Source organism: Passer domesticus, chromosome 2 (assembly GCF_036417665.1).
Source record: "Passer domesticus isolate bPasDom1 chromosome 2, bPasDom1.hap1, whole genome shotgun sequence".
Taxonomy (NCBI): domain Eukaryota; kingdom Metazoa; phylum Chordata; class Aves; order Passeriformes; family Passeridae; genus Passer; species Passer domesticus.
The window spans coordinates 7,279,372-7,300,403 of NC_087475.1; the positions used below are offsets into that span (position 1 = coordinate 7,279,372).

A 21,032-nucleotide genomic window follows, 5' to 3' on the forward strand; every position below is an offset into this window, starting at 1 on the left:
TCTGCTGAAGCAAACCCCAGGCTCCCCCAGCACCTTTGGTGCCACCTGCCAGCCAACCAAAGCCAATCTCTGTTACATTCACATTCTCTGAAAAATCCCTTCACCCAGGATTTTTCTCCTGGAAGCTAGAAGCCTCAGAAAAAGGAAAACAATTCTTATCTCATTTGCTTCTCCTGTTGTGCTCATGTGTGGAATGTGTTTGGAGATTGTTTACCCACAGGTGATTGTTTCATTGGGTTCTGCTGTGAGTTGTTTTGACTCAATGGCCAACTGGGGCCAAGCTGTGTTGGGACTCTGGAAAGAGTCACGAGTTTTCATCATTATCTTTTTAGCATTCTGTAAGTATCCTTTCTGTATTCTTTAGTATAGTTTAATATAATATAGTATCATAAAATAATAAATTAGCCTTCTGAGAACATGGAGTCAGATTCATCATTCCTCCCTGCCAGGGGGATCCCCTACAAACACAATACATCTCAAACACCTCCTGATCTGTACTCAGCTGTACCACAGACCTTGCCCAAAAGCCACCATCATTTCAAAGCTGGCATTTCAAAGCAGGTAAAGAGTTACGTACTTGGTCCAGCAAATCTTATTTATCAGCTCTTTCATGGTCATTTTGTCCCATTCTTCAGCATGTGGAGCATCCCATGGTGCATCAGCAGGAATCTGGAGACAGAGGTGAAATATCCAAGAAATGATTCAGTACTTCACCATTGCCTGGTGTGCTGGATAGTAGCACAGACTTAACTCATATGTTGGCCAGGAGTTACTTTTGTCTCCTGCACATGGACAGCAATTTGGAACAAATTCACTAAATGGAATAGTTTCCATTCACACCTTTGGGCTTGACTTGTACCATGACCACCAAATCTGTCTTTGGCTGACCAGTGAACCACATCCTTGTGTTGGGACTCATCTGGCTTTTAATTGTCCAGAAGCAATTCCAATTTAGTTGTCTTGGTGTCCTCTAGAAATTGAGGGGAAAGTTCTTTTTCCAGTCAGTTCCAAGATGAATATCCAAAGGCCCCTACGTCTCTCTGCTAATTGCAGAGTAAGAAAAAATGTCTAGATACTTTTGAAATATTTTAGGCAGTTAAATTCTTAATAATAATTATTTGCATGTGAGTAACGTGATATGGATCCCTAAATCTTTTAAAAAATATACTATTGACAAAAGAAAAGTGTAGTATAATACATAAATTTGATTCTGCAAAACCATATAAAACCACTGGAATTTGCAGGAGTACAGTGAGTTAGGCTTGAAGATTCTGATAAGCCCTTGGTTTGTTGCTAGATTTTATGGAAACTGATGAATATTTGAAAAAGAGTATAATGCTCCAGGGGCTGCAGTTGTACTGCTTATATTGTGAACTTTAAAAATAAAGTTACTGTGAAGTCAAACTGGAGCCCAGCTTAGGCAGCTACCAAAAAAAAAAAAAAAAATCATCTTTACTCAAAATACTGTCATGAGGGAAGGGGAAAAAATCCCTTCTAATCTCCCAGCTCATGGAATATTTTTTTCTGTCATGAGAAAATACGTACACTGAGTTCAACCTCATTTTTTCAGATATCTTAGACACCTCCAGATCTTTTTGTCTCCCCTTATAGAATCATAGAATAGTTTGTGTTGGAAGGGCCTTTACAAGCCCACCCCCCTCTCAGTGAGGAAAACCTATTATTTCTGTCAGTTCCTGGGCAATACAGAAATCTTTCTGATAGATGTTTCTGTTTTGTTCTGTTGTTGAGGGCTTTTTTTTAATATATTAAAGAAGCAATAAAAAACCCTGCCAGAAACAAAACAATAACAAACTCTATTTATTCACGGAGCTTTGTAGGAAATACAGAATTTTGACAGCCTACCTCTTTTCCCATCTTGTCCACGGTTCTCCAGAAGTTATTGTAATCCAGAAAAACCAAGGGATTCCATGTTGAAGGGCAAATGTCATTGAAATTTCGTGACTTTCCCTGAAATGCAGATAAAACCACAAGCAACTGAAATACAACAGAGCAGATCTTCATTACTCAAGAACACAAAATTCTCAGAGTCACCACATGTTTGGCCTTTTGCCCCAAAAGACCTGGCTGGGTTTTTGGGGTTTCTTTTTGGTTTTTTTTTTCTTTTTCTTTTCTTTTTTTTTTCTTTTTCTTTTTTTTTTTTGTTGTTGTTTTTTGGGGTTTGGTTTTTTTTTCTTTTTTTCTTTTTTTCTTTTTTTTTTCCCCTGCATAATGAATGCAAACAATGGAATGCAAGATGCTAAATAGGAGGGATAAAACCAGCTGGACTGGCATTAAAAAAGGACAATAATACCTTTTTATATTTACTATTCTGAAGGGGTAGGGGTATCTTTGGTCTGAGCAGGTTGTCAAATTCTGGGCTAAGGATACTCAAGGCATGGCCAAAGAGGCAATATTCCTTGTTCCTAAGCATCCTTCATTATTACATTTAAATGAATCTTCTATTCGCCTGCTGCTGAAATGTGCATCCTGAAATTTGTGTGGGTCTAAAATTGAATACATTTCAAACCATTCAAGCACCTCACTTCAAAAGGAAACAAACCACTTTATTATTCCATGGAAGAAACCTAGCCTATTAAAAAAAATAAGTCTGAACAGGAAGTTTTTGGCTGCAGGAAGAAAAGTATTGCACACTTGCAAAAATGGTGTCAGAACTTACAATGTGTGTGACACAGAGTTGCAGCAGAGGCTGAAACTGTTATTATCTGAAACTGTTTCAGATAATCCTGTGATATAATGATAAGAGAAACAATCTAACAGCAGCTGCTTCTTTGTGATAACTTTAATCTGAGACAGGACAGGAATGAGCAGGTAACATTTTATTAATTTGCTTTGAACCTTCCCCCATGTAAACCAGCGGTGAATTTCTCACCAGACCTCTCTGTTCTCTGCCCTTCCAGCTGTGCCAGGAGTTTGTGTGAGGATGCAGGGAATGCTCTGACCATGACAGGCAGGAGCTGTGGTGCTGAAGTAATTTGCACCCTGCTTTGCAGTGCCATGGAAAGCCCATCACACCTGGCAGGTGGGAGTCACAGGGCAAGAGAGAGGCTGCAGTGCTTCAAACACGGAAATGGGGACCCAGGGACAGAGCACACGAAGCAGGAGCCAAACACGCCCTCCTCACACTTGCTGAGAGAGAATTTATTGATCTTCCCCACTCATAATTGTGTGTAAATACATTTGGGTTTCTGATGTTCTGCAGAACATCTTTCTCTGCAAAGATCATAACAAAGGTAAAGGCTGCGAGGCGAAACAGTGATCATAGTGAGCTTTCAGACTTGGCAAAAGCAGTGAAATAATGAAATGCCTACACTTTGGTGAACTTTTGTCAGCCCCAGGATAGGCACAGTAGGGGAGGCAAATGTCTTTGGGAAGAGACCACAGCAAGCCCTGGCTGACCCTGCCTGGTGCCATCTCCTCTGGAGCCCATCAGGTCACTGCTGTTCCTCATCATCATCATCTTCAGTGAGGGCAGCAGCAAAGCCACTCTCCTGTTCCACCCAGACTCAGCCATTTCTGCTCTGGGCCAAGCAAAGCACCAGCTTCTGATCTCAGCAATTAGCTCAGCCTGAGATCCACAAGTTTAGGTTTGTTTTTTGTTTGTTTGTTTGGGTTTTTTTAATTTCCAACAAATGTTGTGCTTTCAAGTCACCAGGAAGTGGTTGCTTACCTCTGGATTTCTGGGTATGTAATCTCAATCTGGTGTACCACATCCTTTTTTCTCTCTTTTATCCCTATTTTGTTCTTTTCCAGACTTAACATTGAAGGAAGGTGGCAGGGGGGATGCTGCTCCAGCCTTCTCCAGGTGCACACCTGCATGCAAAGCATTTCTGCCATGGCAGGAGCAGAGTAAATGCTCCTGTGAGCTCCCAGCAGGGAATCCTTCAAATGACACTGGCTCCTCCTTTCCCTTGAGGACAATTTCTCACTGCCAGGCTGTAGCACTGTGTTCAGCCACAGAAAAGAGGGCCAAACAGTGCATGGAAAGAGAAATACTGCATCCTACAGCTTTTACTGTCATAAACTAAAGCTGTATCAAACTAGGAAATACTGATACCAAGCAGTAACACACTACTAATCATTTTATTTTTATTGCACAACATTTTGCTTTCCTAGAAGACCATCAAATACTGTTTCTCGAAATTCATTTATTGCTAGTCTTTTTATTGTGGTTGGGAACACAGGTGCCATGCACATTCCTTCCTTGACATGCTTTAACCCCAATAATTCTGCCCTTCAGCAGAGATGGGGTGCAATGCTGTCAGGCCACCCAAATCAGGGTGAGGAGAAGCTATTACTGCCCTTCTGTTCTGTTGATACTGCAGCCTGTGTCCAATCAGGAGCAGCAGCAAAAGGTTCCCAGTTTTTCACTGTTCAGTGAAAATCTCTTTCCCAAAGTCTTTCTGATGAGTCTGTTTGTACAGAGTGATGTAACTTGCAAACAGCTCTCCTATCCTTAGCTTACTTAGCTTAAAACATCTTTGGTCAATGGCATAGCCCAGGGAGATCAATGGGAATACATGTTTCAACCCCTGAGAACCATGAAATGCCGACCGATAATTAAAAAAGTCTAAAGTTGTGTTACTCGTGGCTCTCTTCTGCATGCAAAAAAACCCACAACTTCAGTAAGAGTGGAGCCCAATGGCAGGAAAAGCTGGAAAAATACAAGTGCTAACAGACCTGGAAGAGGCTAAGATTGAACTCAGAGTGGCTGAAATAGTTCCCAGACACAGTGACCCTTGTGTGGTGGGGCTGTACCTATCAGAAATGGGATCTGAGGAAACCAAACTCTAGCAAATTCCAGGCAAGAAATTCCCATTTCCCATCAGGCAGCACGAGCCCAACAGCCATAGACACATCAGTTCTCCAGCTTTCTCCCTGGCACAAGTATCTCCACAGCAGGGAGAAAATCCAGCCCCAGTGAGCTGGGCTGGCAAATTATTAATTTGGTTTTAATATTGTCTCCCTGCCAGGCAGAAGAGCTCTGGCTGCAAGTTTCACAGAGGAGCTCGCTGCAAACTGGGGAGGTCTTGCAATATTCAATTTTTAAACAAATTTATAGTGTTCTGGATGTATCATTTTCAGAACTACTGTTTTCTTAACTGAAAGGCAAATAACCTACTGGCTCAGCTCCCATGCTAACACATGGCTGCCTGACTGACCCACAGAGTTTATCTAACTCTTTTTTTCATTTCCTGGTGTGTCAAGTGGTTTCCTGCAGACCTCAAATCTGAGTCCTGCTGCCTGCTTGGATTAGTTACCCCACACCAATCCAAAGAAAACAAGATCCTCAAGCACCATCCCTCAGTGGTTAGAAAGAAGGCAGTGAGAGGTGAGCTCTGCAAGGTCCCTTCCCTGCCCAGGGCTATGCTGGGGCTTGCAGCCAAAACTACAGGAATTAACCCCAAGCTGTGACACCACCCCAAGTCTCAAATTGTGCCAGAGGAGCAGACAATTTTGCCAGACTGGAGAAAGGCAAGCCTCTCTCCTGCCTGCTGTGCCAGGGGCAGGGCACAGCACAGGAGGAGCATCCCCCACGCCCCAGAGCAGGGGTTGTGATTGCCTGGGGCCGTGCCCAGCACAGAGCAGCAGCTCCCCAAGGTGTGACCCCTCAGGTGAGAACCCTTCCCTGATCACACCTGCAGCAAGTGAGCTGGGGCTGTCTGATCCCTGTCTGAACAGCAAGTTTGTGGTGATGGCAGAGTCTCAGCCACAGATCCACCTGCTGCACCCTGAGCTCTCAATCTAAAGGCAGCATGAAGGAAAGAAAGGACTAGAGGGCTAATCTGAAGCACTGTATAGAAATCCTCATATTTTACCAAGTGATCCCCCCCTCTGAAAATCATAATTCTTTATTAAGTAATATTATATACCCTGGAGCTGTGTGCTGCTGCCAGATATTGGAGGAGTGCAGTTAGAGAAGGTTAATACCACACCAAGGCCCAATGCCTTTACTTTCTAGGGTCTTCTACTAAAAAGGTGAAAACAGGGCTTCAAGGACCTCTGTTGTAAAACAAAAAGCTGTCTGTCAGCTCAGGGAAGAGAAAACTCCAGCACATCTGCCCCTTCTCAGTCCAAAAGCATTCTTGTTGAACTATGGGACAGTAGCCACAGAGAAATTTAGCTGGAAAGAGGGCTCATAACAAACACTTAAGTTTTAAGTTACAGATTTACAAGGACATGTTAAAAAAAAAATAAATTCCTGACTGACATTAAAGGAGTCCATGTTACCATGCTAACTGATGGGAAAGAAACAACAAATTAAAAAAAAAAAAGAGATAAACAATAGTTACATATTTGGATTTTCAAAGAAACTGTAACTACAAAGGAAACCTGCACCAGTGATGCAACTTGGTTATTAAAGCTTGCAGTATGTGGGAAAAATTCCTGTCAGAGAAAAGAAGCTCATTAAATCCCTCTGGGGGTTTTAACTTTCTCTTGGCTGCTTCCACTGCTCAGATAAACCATTTTCCCACTTTCTCCCAGCTCAATCCAAGCAGTATCCTGGAAATCTTCAGAAAAAGCCAAGCTGAACTGATTGTTAAGGTAAAGAGAAGACCAAAAATCTCTTAATCCAAGGGTGCTGGAGATTGCATAGAGATGTCACAAACACAGCTAAAGCTGTGCTTAGTCATTGCTCAAAACTTCCTCTCCCCTCTGACAAAACCACACAACACTGCAGACTCTGGAGAAAGCTCTTGGGAGGAGACCTTCCTGTCTGGCCCTGGCTCCACACTCCTGGACAGCCACCAGACAAACACCAGAGAGCTGAGACACAAGGGGAGAAGATTTAATCAGACCTTTCAAGGTCTGCAGGTGGCCCATGGCTGATGGTGTATCAGCCCAAGAAGCTGAAAACATCCATATTTCAGATTAATATTTAATTTCTGTTTGATATGATCCTTTAATATCAAACAATCTCTTTGCTAGCACTTTCTGCCATCTAGGAAATACCACAGATGCTTTGTTCCTGGAGCATCTTTGATGAATGTGAGGGGTGCACCTGCAGCTGGGAGAGCACAAACCCCTAGCTGCACCTCCCCATCCAGCCTGGCAACAGTGTGCAGCAGGCAGGAAAAAGAGAGGCAGGTAAAAAAGAGCCCTGGACACTGAGCAGCCCAGCCAACAGCCAGGACTGCACAGATGGAGTTCAATAAGCTTCTTCTAGATGTGGGATATAAGAGAGGGTTCACCAACACATCCCTAAATCAAAGGGCAGGGTGACTGCACAATGTCTCAAGGAAAAAGAAAGGAGGAAAAGCTGTGGAAAACCTTAGAGAAAGAAAATGGAAGAAAAGGGCTAGAATTCATGGGAAGAGAATGTGGGAGAAATGAGACCTACAGGAAGAAAAGCATCATTTCTATTCATCCAGTGCTTAAATCTGGGAGACCTTAAAGCCCCTTTGCTTTCACCCTGGTCCAACAATTACAGCTCCCTTGGGACCATGATTAGCTCAGCAGGACCACGATGACAAATCCAGAATTGATCCACAGCCTGTGATCCAGCTCAATAGCTCATAATGCCAGCTCTTGCTTAGAAATATGCCTTCACTTCAAAGAAAACATACAAAATTACATGGTCATTAGCAGGGACGTGCATAATGCAATGTGGGACAATAAAAAGCTGCAGCTTTGGTGTCAGAATGGATTAAGGGCTCAAAGTAATGTAACCCATTAGAGCCTTTTATTTAACATAAAGAAGATAAGTGACTTTTAGGATGCTGAGATATTCATGCCTGAGCTTAAATTAGAGTGGGACAAACATTCTGCTGGTACAAACCAGCCCATCCCTCTTGCTGTAGAATTACATCAATTTTGCATGAGGGGGTGACAAGTAAGTTTTTTAGTATTATGGAGTGGCTGTGCAATTATTTAAGAAGTGCCTGGTTTATGAGCATGGCATCAATCTGCCCAATAAGGAGTGCTTGCAGAACCAGATGGTAAAACTTTGCAGCGTGAACACATTGCTCTAATTCTTAGGAAAAAAATTGGGAAGGTAATAGAAATGAAACCAATTAAGGATCCATCACACAGGCTGACTTGTCTATATCAAGTTTAATCATACAGGCTTCAAGTCTGGTTCTGCCAGAGTCTGTTAAGTGCCAAAACTAAAGAATATTTTTTAAAAATTGAAAGCGATGGTCTTTGCAAAGTAAAATAATACTTTGTGTTATGGATACAGAGAGTCATATCTCACACCTATGAATCTTAGGCCTTTCTTTGTCCTTCTCCCTGCTGCTCTCGCCCTGCACTGGTTCTGGCAGCAGGTCCTGGGTAGGATCTGTAAAAAAAATCAGTGGGCTAAAGATCTGGCACAAGGGCTGGAAATCTGCTCTGAGGACAGGTTCCATTGCTGCTCACTGCAGCCAGAAGAGGACTAAAGACTTGCTCAAGAGTGGCCAGCTGGACTCCTGCTGCCCCACATCTCAGAGGTGACATTTTGGTGACTCTGGTGACAAGGGCTTGTGTGGCACCATTAGCTACAGAGGGGAGCTCAGAGTCTCAGATTAGATTATTATCTTCCAAACACCCATTTGTGAGATGAATCCCACTCTCTGGGACTGGGGGAGATCTCATGTGAATCCAGTCATGTGAACAAAATATATTATCCTACTCCCAGGCTAGTTTCATAATACTGTTCTCCAGTATCCTCATTCAATACTATCCATCAATACTATTATTTTTTTAAAATTTAAATTTGGCTTTTATTTCAGAACAAGTATTTCCTGAATTTCAGGCAAAACTTCTTTGGAGGGTATGTTCAAAGACAATGTACCAAATGCACCCCAGATTTTTTAGCTGCTGTCAGCTGCATTTTCTGAGCACTTTCAAAAAGAAAACAAGAACCATTTGTTGCACTCCCAGCAAGTTAAATCAGAATAACAACACTTCAAGCAGGTGCTTTCTGGATTACTGAGGGTAAGTTTTAAATAAAACCCTTTTGATGACTGTCAGTAATTTCCAAGTTTCAGTGCCACCTTTGGGTACCTCAGCACAGAAATGCAATATGCTTACAATATTTGCAATGTGCAATACTTACCCCTTTGTGATGAAACATGTGGCCCTCAACATACACTTTATAGTTCTCCACCCCCAGCTCTTTTGCCAGTCGCAGAATCCGGTTTTGGGTAGGTCCCACATATGCTCCACCAACATCTACATAATTCACTTTGTCATTCTGGGAAAAAGAACACAGGAATCAGAAGCTGGGCAGGAAGCTCCTCAATACAAACATCTAGAAGCAGAAGGAATTATTCCATACTGAAAGTGTATGGAATGTATGTGCATGATATTCAGGAGGGATTTGTTCATGGGAAGGTTGTGGAGCATGGAAATGGGCTGCACAGGGAGGTGGTGGAGTCACCACCCCTGGAGATGTTCAAGAAATTCACATTACTTTTCTTGTCATTGCAAAACACTTCTGCAGCTGAAAGCACCTCCAGCATCAAGGCTTGTTTTCTTTCTCTAGAGAGAAAAGTCTAAGCACCTGTTTAGACTCAGGGCTGCAGGTGCTGAGCACTGCACTGCAATTTTCCAGGAGATTCATCTCCTTTCCAGCACTGCACCCCTGGGCTCCAGCCTGCTGCTGTCTGGGCAGGGACCCCCAGCCGTGCCTGCCATGAAAGGTGCTCCATGCACCCCTCAGACCAGCTCCCCACTCACTTGGGAAGTAGGAAGAAAGCAGAAGGTTTCAGGGATGCACACCATCACAGCAGGCTGATCTCCCAAGCCAGTAACTCTTAAACACTGTTTACAGTGAGTATTTTAAGCCTGGCACGCTCAGTGTCACAGAAGGATGGTGTTTATGCTCCATGTTTCACACACAATGATTTCTGCTGGAACACCACTGTTTATCTCTGGTTCCCCAGCAATGGCACCTGACATAATTTACAGCTCCCTCAATTCCAGGGTGGGAAGCAGAGGTAATGTCTGTATTACATTACCCTACAAGTGACTCTTCATTTCTTTCTTTTTTTTTTTCTAATGGAAATCAAGATGCATTTCATTTTTAGAAGCAGCAGTGTTATTTCAGATAATTTTAAGACATTTTAAAACATATGTCTGAGCCATAATGATGTCTGGTCCTGCTCAGGCTGCTTCCTATAGGGCTCTAAGTTATCATGCCTGTTACAGTGTGCAAAGGGAGATGGGAAAAAGAAGGGAAATGCTCTGACACTCCTGGTCCCAGATGATGGTTTTCAACACATTATTGAAGACTAGGTAGATAATATTAATTTTTCCCTCATCTACAAAGCCAGTCACTGCACCTTAGAAGGCTGTCAGGTTGGCCAAGCAGGGATTCTTCTTGGTGAACACATGCTGACTGATGACTTTTGGATTAGTTGCTCTGTCACCTTCTGAGGGATTGAGCTGAAGCTGTAGGTCCCTGGATCAAAATAATTGCAGTTCCCTGGGTCAAAATAACAGCAGTGACATCTGTCACATTGTTGGCCAGCACAAGAGGGAGTCCACACCTCATGAAGCACTTACCCTGATAGTGAATGTCCTTCCTCCCACTCTGTCCCGGGCCTCAAGGACCACCACGTTGACCCCAGCCTCAGACAGCAATTTGGCAGCTGACAAACCTATCAAAAAAAGAGAAACTGCATTAAAGGCAGTGGCAGCAATCAGGCACATTCATGGCCAAAAACTGAACAAACTTCAAGGTCAGAGATTTCAATAGATTGCTCTCAAAAATCCCTGAGAGAAGCTAGGAGCTTTGCATGGTACCTCACCACAGAAATCATGTGGTTGCTGCTTAGTTGTATTTTATAACCACTCACAGCACTCACAGACTGAAGTTTCCTCCTTGGATTGGCATTTTGGCCTTCCAAAAGCAGCAAAACTTCAACTATTAAGGGACAGACACACATCCTACTCTTCATTTGTGCAGCCTATGGAAAGGCAGCACCCAGCTTGGGGGCCTTGCAGTGCTGCAGGGACATCAAAAATGCTCCTCTCCCACATCAGCCCTGCTCCTCTGCTGTCCCTTGGCCTCATTCACATGCAGAAGGAAAGTCTGCTTCACTGTCAGGATTCATTTTCAGCAATGCATTTTGACCATGACAATCAAACAGGCTGCATGTAGATACTTTATAAGTGGAATTATGGTCTCAGCAAAAATCATCTAATTATGGGACTTTGTGATGGAGCCACTAGAGACAACTGAAAATTCAATAGGACAGGAGACCTCTTTGCTCCTGACAGATGCAAGCTCAAATTGTAAAAAGCAATCATGAGTTGGTGAAATCAGATTATGGCACTGCCCTGCAGGCCAATTTGGCACTGAGGCATTGTTTCTTGGGAGTCGTTTCCCCTCCTTAAGTACACGAAAGGCAGCCCTATTGATCAGCTCTTCCAAGATATCCTGCAGGCAGGAGTAACAATATTACCCTCATGTTTATTACACTACCTTGAGATGTGATTAAAATCAACTTTTTGTGAGCCTACAAAGAAGGCATGTCTGAAAAGAGCAGGGGAGAGGAATCATGCTGGGAAGAGTTAAATGTACTCCTTTATTCTAAGGGCAATGCAGAATTGACCATAAACTCCTGTGCATAGGATCTTTTAATGGGAAAGTGGAACACCATTTGCTGGAAACTGAGGAAGTTCAAGTGTCTTATACAGGCAGAAATTATATATATAATTTTTATACTCATCTAAAAGTAACTTTACACCCTTGCACAATATTCTTCAGATTGCTGCTGGAGCAGAAGTATACTTAATTCCTTCATCTATTTAATATTCTAGTTTTTTAATTGCAAGCCATTTTTCAGTGGAGTGGATATATTACAAATTGATCTAATTTATTTCAGTGATAATTTTTTTTCCTCCAGGAAACTCTAGAAGCAATTTTTTTCTAGCAAATTCTTTAATCATTGAGTGATGGTTTCTCTTCCTCCCCAACATAAACACAGAAGACACAAATCTATGATGTTGAAAACACAAACTGCAATATTTTCTTACAAATACACAATCTTTATATGCAGAAAAATGAGATTTCAAAAGATACAGTGGGTTTTGTCACAAAATAAAGGATATTCTACATGTATAAAATAAAATAAAATACTGAATTATCTGTTCTGTATAAATATCACTGGACATTCAGACATGAGTGGGTAATTCTTTTGTAAGAAAGTTTACTGTAGATATATATGCCTTGAAAAATATTGAACATGAAGCCAAAAGAAGTCTGGCCTAGGTATGAAAAAAAAATTAAATACAATCTTTGGTGCCTAGGACCATAATTTCATACTGAATACAACAGCTCTATTCCTGCCACAGTTGTTTAGGAAGAATAATGGTCACACTGGATTGAGCTGGAAGTTAAGCTCACTACTGGATTACAGCTTAATTATGGGATGTATCCAAATAAAGCAGGGCTGCTAAGGGATGAAGAACATGTTGTAATGTGACTGGTGTTCTGTAACCTGTTTGCCTGTTCAACAGTACTTGTTCTCCAGACTCACAGGTGGTTAAGTTTCATCACTGTTAACCCAATGGTCATCTGAGAAACTGGTCCAAAAGAAAGGAAAAAGGCTTTGAAGTTTCGTAAACTGGGAAACAGCAAGAAGTAAAGACAAAAATGGCTTACTGGAGAGGGCATGGGAGCTGGGAGAGGGCATGACTCACAAGTATAAACAATACAGAATATGTTTATTTAAGATTACTACTACACATTTATTTGCTCAAAGCATGGAAACTATTTTCTTTCAAAACAGAAGACGAGGAACAACACCCACACACAGCATCTCTATGCCTGTCTCTATCTCTGTCTGTTGGAGCCACCTCTTTAGCTCCATCCTGGTCAGACTGAAGTGCACCAGGCCCAGCTGCTTCCACAGGTTCATCTGAAGCACCCCACAGGTCATGGAGCCTCTGTTCTTTTTATACACAATTAACCTCTAAATTGACTGCATATTTACTCTTCATCTTCTCCATAACTTGAGTTTTCAAGAGTTTTGCTGCTGTTCCAGTCTCCTGGACAGGACTGGACACCAGAGAGTGATTGATGGAGTAAGAATGAGAGAGGAAGGAATGAGACCTTCTCCTTTCCTGCTCCTTGCCTCATCCCTGCCTGCTCAGCTCCCCTCAGGCTGCAGGGAGCTATCCTCCCAGTTCCTCTACATCGTCTCCATCCCAGAGATGAACTTCAGCAACTTCCAAGGGGCAGGGAAGAAGCTGTGGCTGCCCCATCCCTGGAAGTGCTCCAGGCCAGGCTGGAGGGGGCTGTGAGCAACCTGGTCTAGTGAGAGGTGTCCCTGCCCATGGCAGGGGGTGGAATGAGATGGGTTTTAAGGTCCCTTCCAATCCAAACCATCCCTTACAGGCACACCATTCCAGGCCAAACTGGGCTCAGTGCTCAGAGCAGGCAATGCCAGCATTCCAGGGTCTGCTGCTGTGACTCTGTGCAGACACTCCTGTGACTGTCACCTCCCCCAAGTGAAGCCCTGAGATAAAGCTGGAAACCACCTCAAACCACTGGACTAACTCCTTCCAGATATCCCCTAATTCCATGAATCAGAAATACACCACTTTCCTCAGCAAGATGGAAGGAGCCTGCCAAAACCACAGCTCATTCTCAGTGTCTGCTCTGGAAATTCACTTATTGTAAAATGAGCACAAACAAGGCCAGACATCCTCCAAAAGGGTTTCTATGGAAATCTCACCAGCAGCTCCCCTCCTCTGAAGATGCCAGGCAGGAAAGCTCTGTTCCTATTGATTCTGCAGAGCTATTAAGGACTCAGAATTGCTGCTGCTACAGATCATACTGTGGCTGCTTTCATGCCAGAAAATTGTCATAATGCTACCACAAGCAAAGCCCTTCGAAGTGCATCAAAACACTGGATATACAAGAAAAAAAAAAAAAAAAGAAAAAGAAAGGAAAATAAAGAAAAGAAACAAAGATGAATTGATGCCAACCTGCAGACTACAAGACACACCCCATAACTGAAATATAAGGACACTGAACAATACTGAATTTTGTAATACATCTAAGCCCATCTCTACCTCACAGGAAAGAAAAGTTCAACTCCACAGGCAGTGAACAACACTGGGACTTAAGAGACTTGAACTTGATTCCAGAGGAGTCCTGTAATGTGGAAAGTGGTTCCCTGTTTTGTAGGGAAGTGTTTAGAAGTGTAGATTTATGAGAATAATTGCAAGTTGCCTCAATACTGGGGTTGATACAGAGCATATGAGCAGAGATGATTTCTACAGCACAAACAGGGAGAGTTTTAAAAAAGTTACTTTATTGGAAATAGCCTAGTGATTGTATGCTAACAGTACAGAGTTATAGTTTTCAAAATCTAGGCTCTGTAAATACAGAACATTACTTTATAAAATCCTTATTAATCCACCCTACTGTACACAACATGGGATAGCCACATCCCTGTGAGAAAGATGATTAACTCATTACTGTGGTGTTCTAGCAAGATTTAATTGAAGAAATAGGGAAAAATCTTCCTGTAAAATCCCTACATTATTCTGATCTTGAGTGGGGAAATAATTTTAACACTTTTTTCCTCATTTTTCTAACACACATCAGTAAAATAAGAGAATTGGCAATATATCATTTTTAAAGTTCCAATGTAATGGCATTCTAATGCTGTGGTTATTTTTACTGTTTCATTGATGGAAACCCTAACTTTTTCCAAACACAATTGAGTAATTAAATCTGGCAATGACCACCTTAAAGTCAGCTCTCATTTTTCCAGCTAGAAATCCCTTTGGCAAGTAAAAATGAACCTGTCAATGAGAGATGCAAAATATTTCTGCCTTGACCATAGGGTAAAATCTCCCTTCTTCACCGCTTTATTCTTCTCCTGCAACCTTGATTACCCTTTTATTGGAATTTTTGTGTACATCATAGCATTTATTCAAGACTTAAAATACAATTAAAATGTGCTCAGTTACATCAGATTAACCAGAGAAGCCACTAATGGGCAACAACACACAGACAGCTGAGAATGAAAGAACTGTTTCCTTTCATGATTAAGGATTTGAAGATTTTAAATTGCCACTGAAAATATAAAAATACCCCAAGCCAACAATGCTATTAATTCAGTAACAGCATCTTAAATCCACACAAAAGAGCACGAATGCACCCTGTGGATCACAAGTCTACATTTATTTCTACTTCAGTGTTGCCTAATACCATAACATCCCTAATTTTCTGCTTGTCAGAAACCATGTTTTATCTTGCCATACTTTCTTTCATGTCCCTTCTTGTAGAATACTTGGCACTGGAGAGAGATTGAGTCAATGTATTTTGTCCTTTTCAGGTAAATCTATTTAATCTCTTTTTCATCAGTATTTTTTCCCTTCTAGGGAAAAAAAAAAATCCAGTTGATTCAGCAAAGATCTTAAGCAAAAGAGAATAAATATTTTCTATTAGAGTGTACATTGTCCAAATGAGACAAAGCCACTTACTGGTCTCAATGGCATCACTGTCTAAATGCTTTCTACAGATGAAGCCTTGTTCTGGAGGGCACAAAGACAGTTTATCATGCACAATGCTAGCAGAAATACAGTGGGCAGGAAGAGGGAATTCTATCCCAAGGATGAATCCACTCCACACACACCCACTGAGATTTTTATGTGCACAGCTTCTGACAGTGAACATTCCTTCCCCAAAGCAATGCCCTCCCCCAAAACAAAGGCAGAAAAAAGTTAATGAGTACAAGCACAGGCTTGGAAATGGGGCAACTTTCCTACAATTACACATTAAAATGAGGAGTTAAAATTATGAGTTTGATACCACCTAGTAATGGAAACAACCAAGGTAATTACACACGTTACGACTATTGACAATTTTTTTAGTCAGTGTTGTGCAGAATGAATTCTCGTTACTTAAATGGTGACCTTCAACTAAAAAAGAATGTGAAAAAATGTTGCTGCTAAATTATGATCAATGTCTTTACCACAAATACCAATAACATCATGCTGGTATTCTCAGAAAAGACATAATGTCTGTCCTATGCCTGGTTTTATTATGTAAGGGTATTTTTAGGGATCTGTCCTAACTACTTAGCTATTTCTTTTGCTTTTAGGACAAATAACACTCATAAGATTTCAGCAGCAAAACAGCAGAACACATTATGAAGAAAGAGGCAAATGGAAATTGGTATTTCTGCTTATTTACAATTATTGTATAAAGCATCCATTACGCTTTGTATGGGATTCTGGGAGTTTTGTTCCTGCTGTAAATTTTTGTCATAATGACAGTCAGCTTGCTAGGAGTATATTGGGAACTGAGAGCTCTGTGAATTATTGTTATTTATTTCTGCATCCCCAAAAATGGTCTTTAGGAATCTCTGCTACTAAAAGACAACATTACCAGCTTTCAGGTTGGATCCAGAAAGAAGGAAGGAAGGAACCAGGTAGATGGAACCCAGCACAGGGCAAATGCAAAGTGATAGAGAATACATTTTATTAATCAAATATTACATTCCTATAAGTCAAATCCCATGTAAATACAGAAGTAACAGTAGGGGAAAAAATGATTGAAAACTACTCCAGATTTCCCCAGGTCAGACTGATTCTACCTCACACCAACAACTGTGTGCTTGACAGTTTATCTGACACCACCACCCACCAGCACGGTGGCGTGCTGTCAAAACAAACAGGGCAGTGCACCACAGAAGTTGTGCTGCCAGGATGGCAAGCAAGGAAAATCTGCATTCCCTCATCATCCAGTCTTTCACTCAGAGCCCAAAGCCAAGGCGTGGGTAGCTCGAGGGGTGAGGCTGTCGATCACACACTGTGGAGCTGGAGATGCCAACACAGAGAGCTTCTCCACAGAGAGGAAAACAAAAATGTCTTAATAATATATCAGATGTTTTATTTCTATATAAAGGCTGATCACTACTATTTTTACATCCCAGCTTTTCCTACAATTTGTGGCCCTTGGAATCCTCCATAAGTGCAGCAGAAAAGAGTGCTGTTTCCTGCACATGGCTGGGAAATCTCAGCTTTGATTTTGTATAACCACACAATCTTCTCTTTTCTAGATTAAAAACAAACATCTTTTGCTGTGGAAACAAAAACTATCCATGTCAGCAAATTACAGTATTAAGTGTAAGATTCAATTATGTCTGGTTTTCTCTTGTGTTTTGTATTTGAACACAATATGCTGAAATTTCTTCCAAACCATATTTGCATACAAGATTTTTTGGACTTCTCTGCTTCTGGACATATTTCTCCATATCTGCTGCCTCTCTGGTTTGCATTATGTAAACAAACATTATTAATTCTCCATGCAATCTTCTGATAAACTTGGCTTCCACATAAGATGAGGTTGGCACATGAATATACTCCCATGAAAAAAGTTAATGTCTTTTGCTTACATTCTTTTTTTTTTTTTTCAAATTTGGAACTATTTAAACTTGAATTTTCAGGGTGTGTTTTTCGAGGTGTGGTTTTTGTCATTCTTTTCTGCTGGAAAATCTCGGTCAAAACTGACTATTTCTAACTGTCTAGGGAAAACATATTCTTTGATTTTGAAAAATCATGCCTTTTCTAAATTCCTATTTTGGAAGTTGCAACAGCAACTTGAAATTTGGCAGGGAGGCAACCTTGGAGTCAACATGGCACATTTTGTTATCCATACGAAAATATGCCCCAATAAGGTCAGTTAGAAAGATTTGAGAAAGTCACAGAAGTCACTCTCCGACCTGACAAGCTGCAGTATCTGAGGTTTCTGTCAAAACTCTCTGAGCACTTAATGCTGTCCAGTTGTTATTGAGCAGTGCCTGAGGAGTGACTGAGCACCCAGGCCCTCCTTCCAACATTTTGTGCCACCAGCTTGCTGGGTTTCAACAAACACACAATCAAGTAAAATCAATCATGTCAAAAGCAATCCAAAACAGCACTCTTCAGTTCAGTAGAAAACCCTATAAATAGAAAATGGGAGCAATATTCGAGCCATATAAATAAAAACTCCCTGTGGGTATGGGGAAAGTCTTTAACTTCAGGCACCAGTTCATTTAATATGCTTGGGTATCAAATGCTGTAATCAATATTAACTGTATTACAGGGGACATTATCTATTAGGAGTGACACAACATGTGCCTGGGGCTTTTACTGGCCACAATCCACATTTTTAACACGCAAGCCCAAGTGGAAAGAGGAATCTATCCCAGCCTCTGCAGCTCCCTCTCTGCAGGGGTGCAAAGGCATTTGCTGATGCAGTCTGGACAGTTTTAGTGAGATTCCATGGGGGACAGCTGGAAAATCCCAGAGGAAGAAGCCACTCAAGCAGAGATTTCTTCCAAGAGCTTTTTCTTCCAAAAGCACTCTTTGCAGCTCCCTCCACCCCTAGGCTGAGTTCCCTACAGGCAGAGGGAATTCTGTGTCCCTGGAATGACCACACTGTGCATGCAGAGGCCAGGAGCAGAGATGAGCAGAACATGTTGAGAAATTCATTGTTCAGAAACTGCCCCTCAGGACCATGCTTTGCTTTGAGGAATAGACAACTCCAGAGCTGCCTGTCAGGATTTGGGCTTCATTTCACAAATACTGGACAAATAATTTAAAAAGCCACAGCATCACTCCTGGGAAGTTCACGCTTAATAGAACAAGCACCTTGCTTATACCTCATACAGATTTCATGTATTTGTAGTAAAGAACTAGTGAATCCCAGAGTTTCCTTTCCCTTCCTGCAAGCACCAGGTAGTGAGTATTTAAAATACAATAGAAGGAGAGGAGACAGAAATCTCACCAGATGAGTCAACTGCAAATTCAATTTCAGAGATACAAACAGCAAGTCAACACTGGAATCAGAGAGGTGTTGAGGGAAAATCCTGTTCATACTGGAGCATGATTTACTGTGTATTCCACCAGAAGCAGAACTCTAGATAAAGATTACTTTTTTTTTTAAAGCAGAAAGCAGCACTGTCTAACCTCTGGCAGAACTGAGGTATAGGTATATTGGTGCAGGAATGGTAGCAACAGAGAAGCTGTGAGAAAAGCAAAACAGACCAGAGGCTGATCAGAGTTTAATCCTCCAGCTATGAATGGCAGTGTAGAGTAAAAATTGATTAATTATTAAATAAGGCATTTATTGTCTATTTTTCAATGGCTGTTTTCTTAAAATGATGCCTGTTCTAATTGATAACAGGCAAACAGCAATTTCTGTGCCACTGGCATGGGGTTTCCATTGGCATGAAAAATGTTCCCGTATCCCAGGAGTGCTGTGACATGTTTATTTGTCTTCCTCATGCCACCGACAATTTTTCAGGGACTGTGAGCACCGTGAAATTTTCTGTTTGGCTCCATTTCAATCCCCACACCAGGCTTTGGTCCAAGGCACAGGTGTTACAAAGTAACTTTGTGTTTTTGTACGAGTGAGGCAAGACAAATAGAAATGCTCAAAGCATTTTTTGAAATATTGCAACAGGTTGGGGACCTGGAGGAACGAGGCACCCCCCCAAGGGAACAAGAGTTTGTCAGAGCTCCAAAAACCATATTAAGAGGATGTCACCATCAGCTGCACACAGAAGGGGTGGTAATTCCCTAAGGACACTCTGTGCATTACAGGAACCCCAAGGATGAAGACCAAATGTCTCATTCTAGCAGGAAAATTACCAGGCATCTGGTAAAACTATAAAGCAAGGAAATCTAGGTCCACACTCTTCCTGTCTGCTTAGTGATGCTACAGATTATTTGCTGATTTACATATTCACAAATATTCATTAAAAAAATACTGTTCTTTTAGTAATGAAATAACATAATTATATAAACCATTTGCTGTTTTATGCATAATTCACTGCAGATTACACCAAAGGAAAGCCTCTGACTCCTTCTCAATACTAATAAGACCTAACTTTACCCACACCAATAATGGCTGTAATAATAATAATAACCACTGATATCATACAGTCACAAAACTCTCCTTTTCTGAATCATTAGTAAAGGAAGAACTACCTGAAAACTGAGACCTGGCCAAAGCTGCCAACAGAAAATTAACCTGAGGGACAACCTTAACACTAAATTTCTCCAACACAGCAACATTCTTATTGTAGGTAACATAAAAATAATTATATAACGGGGTTTTCTAAGCATAAGGGTGAGGGGCCATGATGCAATTGCTAAGAGTATTTTGGGAAGTGTTTCCTGGTGAAGTGTGAGCGGTCCGTGGCACTTGGGGAATCGGGCTGCCTCTAGAACAGCTCCTCTCCCAGCAGCTGAGCCTAACCTAGAGATACTCCCAGATGCTTATTCTGCAACGTTTTCCCAAATAAAACATCTGCACGGGCAATCTAAAAAAAAAAAAACCAGGTGGAAACACCACGCATCCCTGCATCCCCACCTGTGGGCACTGCCAAACCTTCTCCTCCAGCCTCCCTCCCGAGGAGAAGAGAAACCAGCGCGAGGAGCAGCGGTGGGTGAGAGCAGGGCACGGATCGTTCCCCTCTCCCTGAAGCCCCCCGGGACCCCCGCCCCGCGCTTCCATCGCCGCTCCGGGAGCGCTCCCGGCGGGATGCCCGGGGGCCGCGCCGATCCCCCCGCGACCCACCTGAGATGCCGGCCCCGATCACGACCACGTCGTATCTCTCGGCCATGGCGCTGTCCCCGCCGTGCCCGCCGTGCCCGCTCCCCTCACGGCCGCGGCTCTGCCCCGGCCCCGCGCGCCGCCAGCGCCGTCCCGCCCGCCCGGCCCCGCCCCTGGGCGTGGCCACGCGGCCCTTCCACCAATGGGCGCGGCTCGGGGGAGGGGCATCACCTAGCCACGCCCCCGCGGAGCTCCGAGCGCGGCCCGACGGGGCGGGGGATGCTCGGGAGCCCTGGAATCACCGGGATCGCCGGGAATACCGGGAATATCGAATCCCGGTGCGCCCATCGCTACCGGCTCCGTGCCGCACCGCGGCCGGGGGATGGAGGCAGGCGGGCGGCAGCGTGCCCGGTGCGGGGTGCAGTGTATGAACGGGCCAGCGCTCGCTTAATCCCGCGCTAGTGACCCGCAGTGGCTGCGGGGCAGGAGGAGATGCACGCAGCCAGAGGTTATGGCAGCC

General features: G+C 42.7%; 1 protein-coding gene across 1 annotated transcript in view; it reads right to left on the reverse strand.

Moving 5' to 3' along the window:
• Nucleotides 1-20,662, reverse strand: part of LOC135293298 (amine oxidase [flavin-containing] A-like) — a 34,679-nt gene extending 14,017 nt beyond the window's left edge. The window contains exons 1-5 of the mRNA XM_064407286.1: nucleotides 20,537-20,662; nucleotides 10,510-10,604; nucleotides 9,059-9,196; nucleotides 1,864-1,968; nucleotides 578-669 (exon numbers count right to left, since the gene is read on the reverse strand). Coding sequence (XP_064263356.1) covers nucleotides 578-669; nucleotides 1,864-1,968; nucleotides 9,059-9,196; nucleotides 10,510-10,604; nucleotides 20,537-20,582 — 476 coding nt within the window. The 5' untranslated portion in view covers nucleotides 20,583-20,662. The remainder of the gene's footprint in view (nucleotides 1-577; nucleotides 670-1,863; nucleotides 1,969-9,058; nucleotides 9,197-10,509; nucleotides 10,605-20,536) is intronic.
• Between the last annotated feature and the right edge of the window lie 370 nt (nucleotides 20,663-21,032).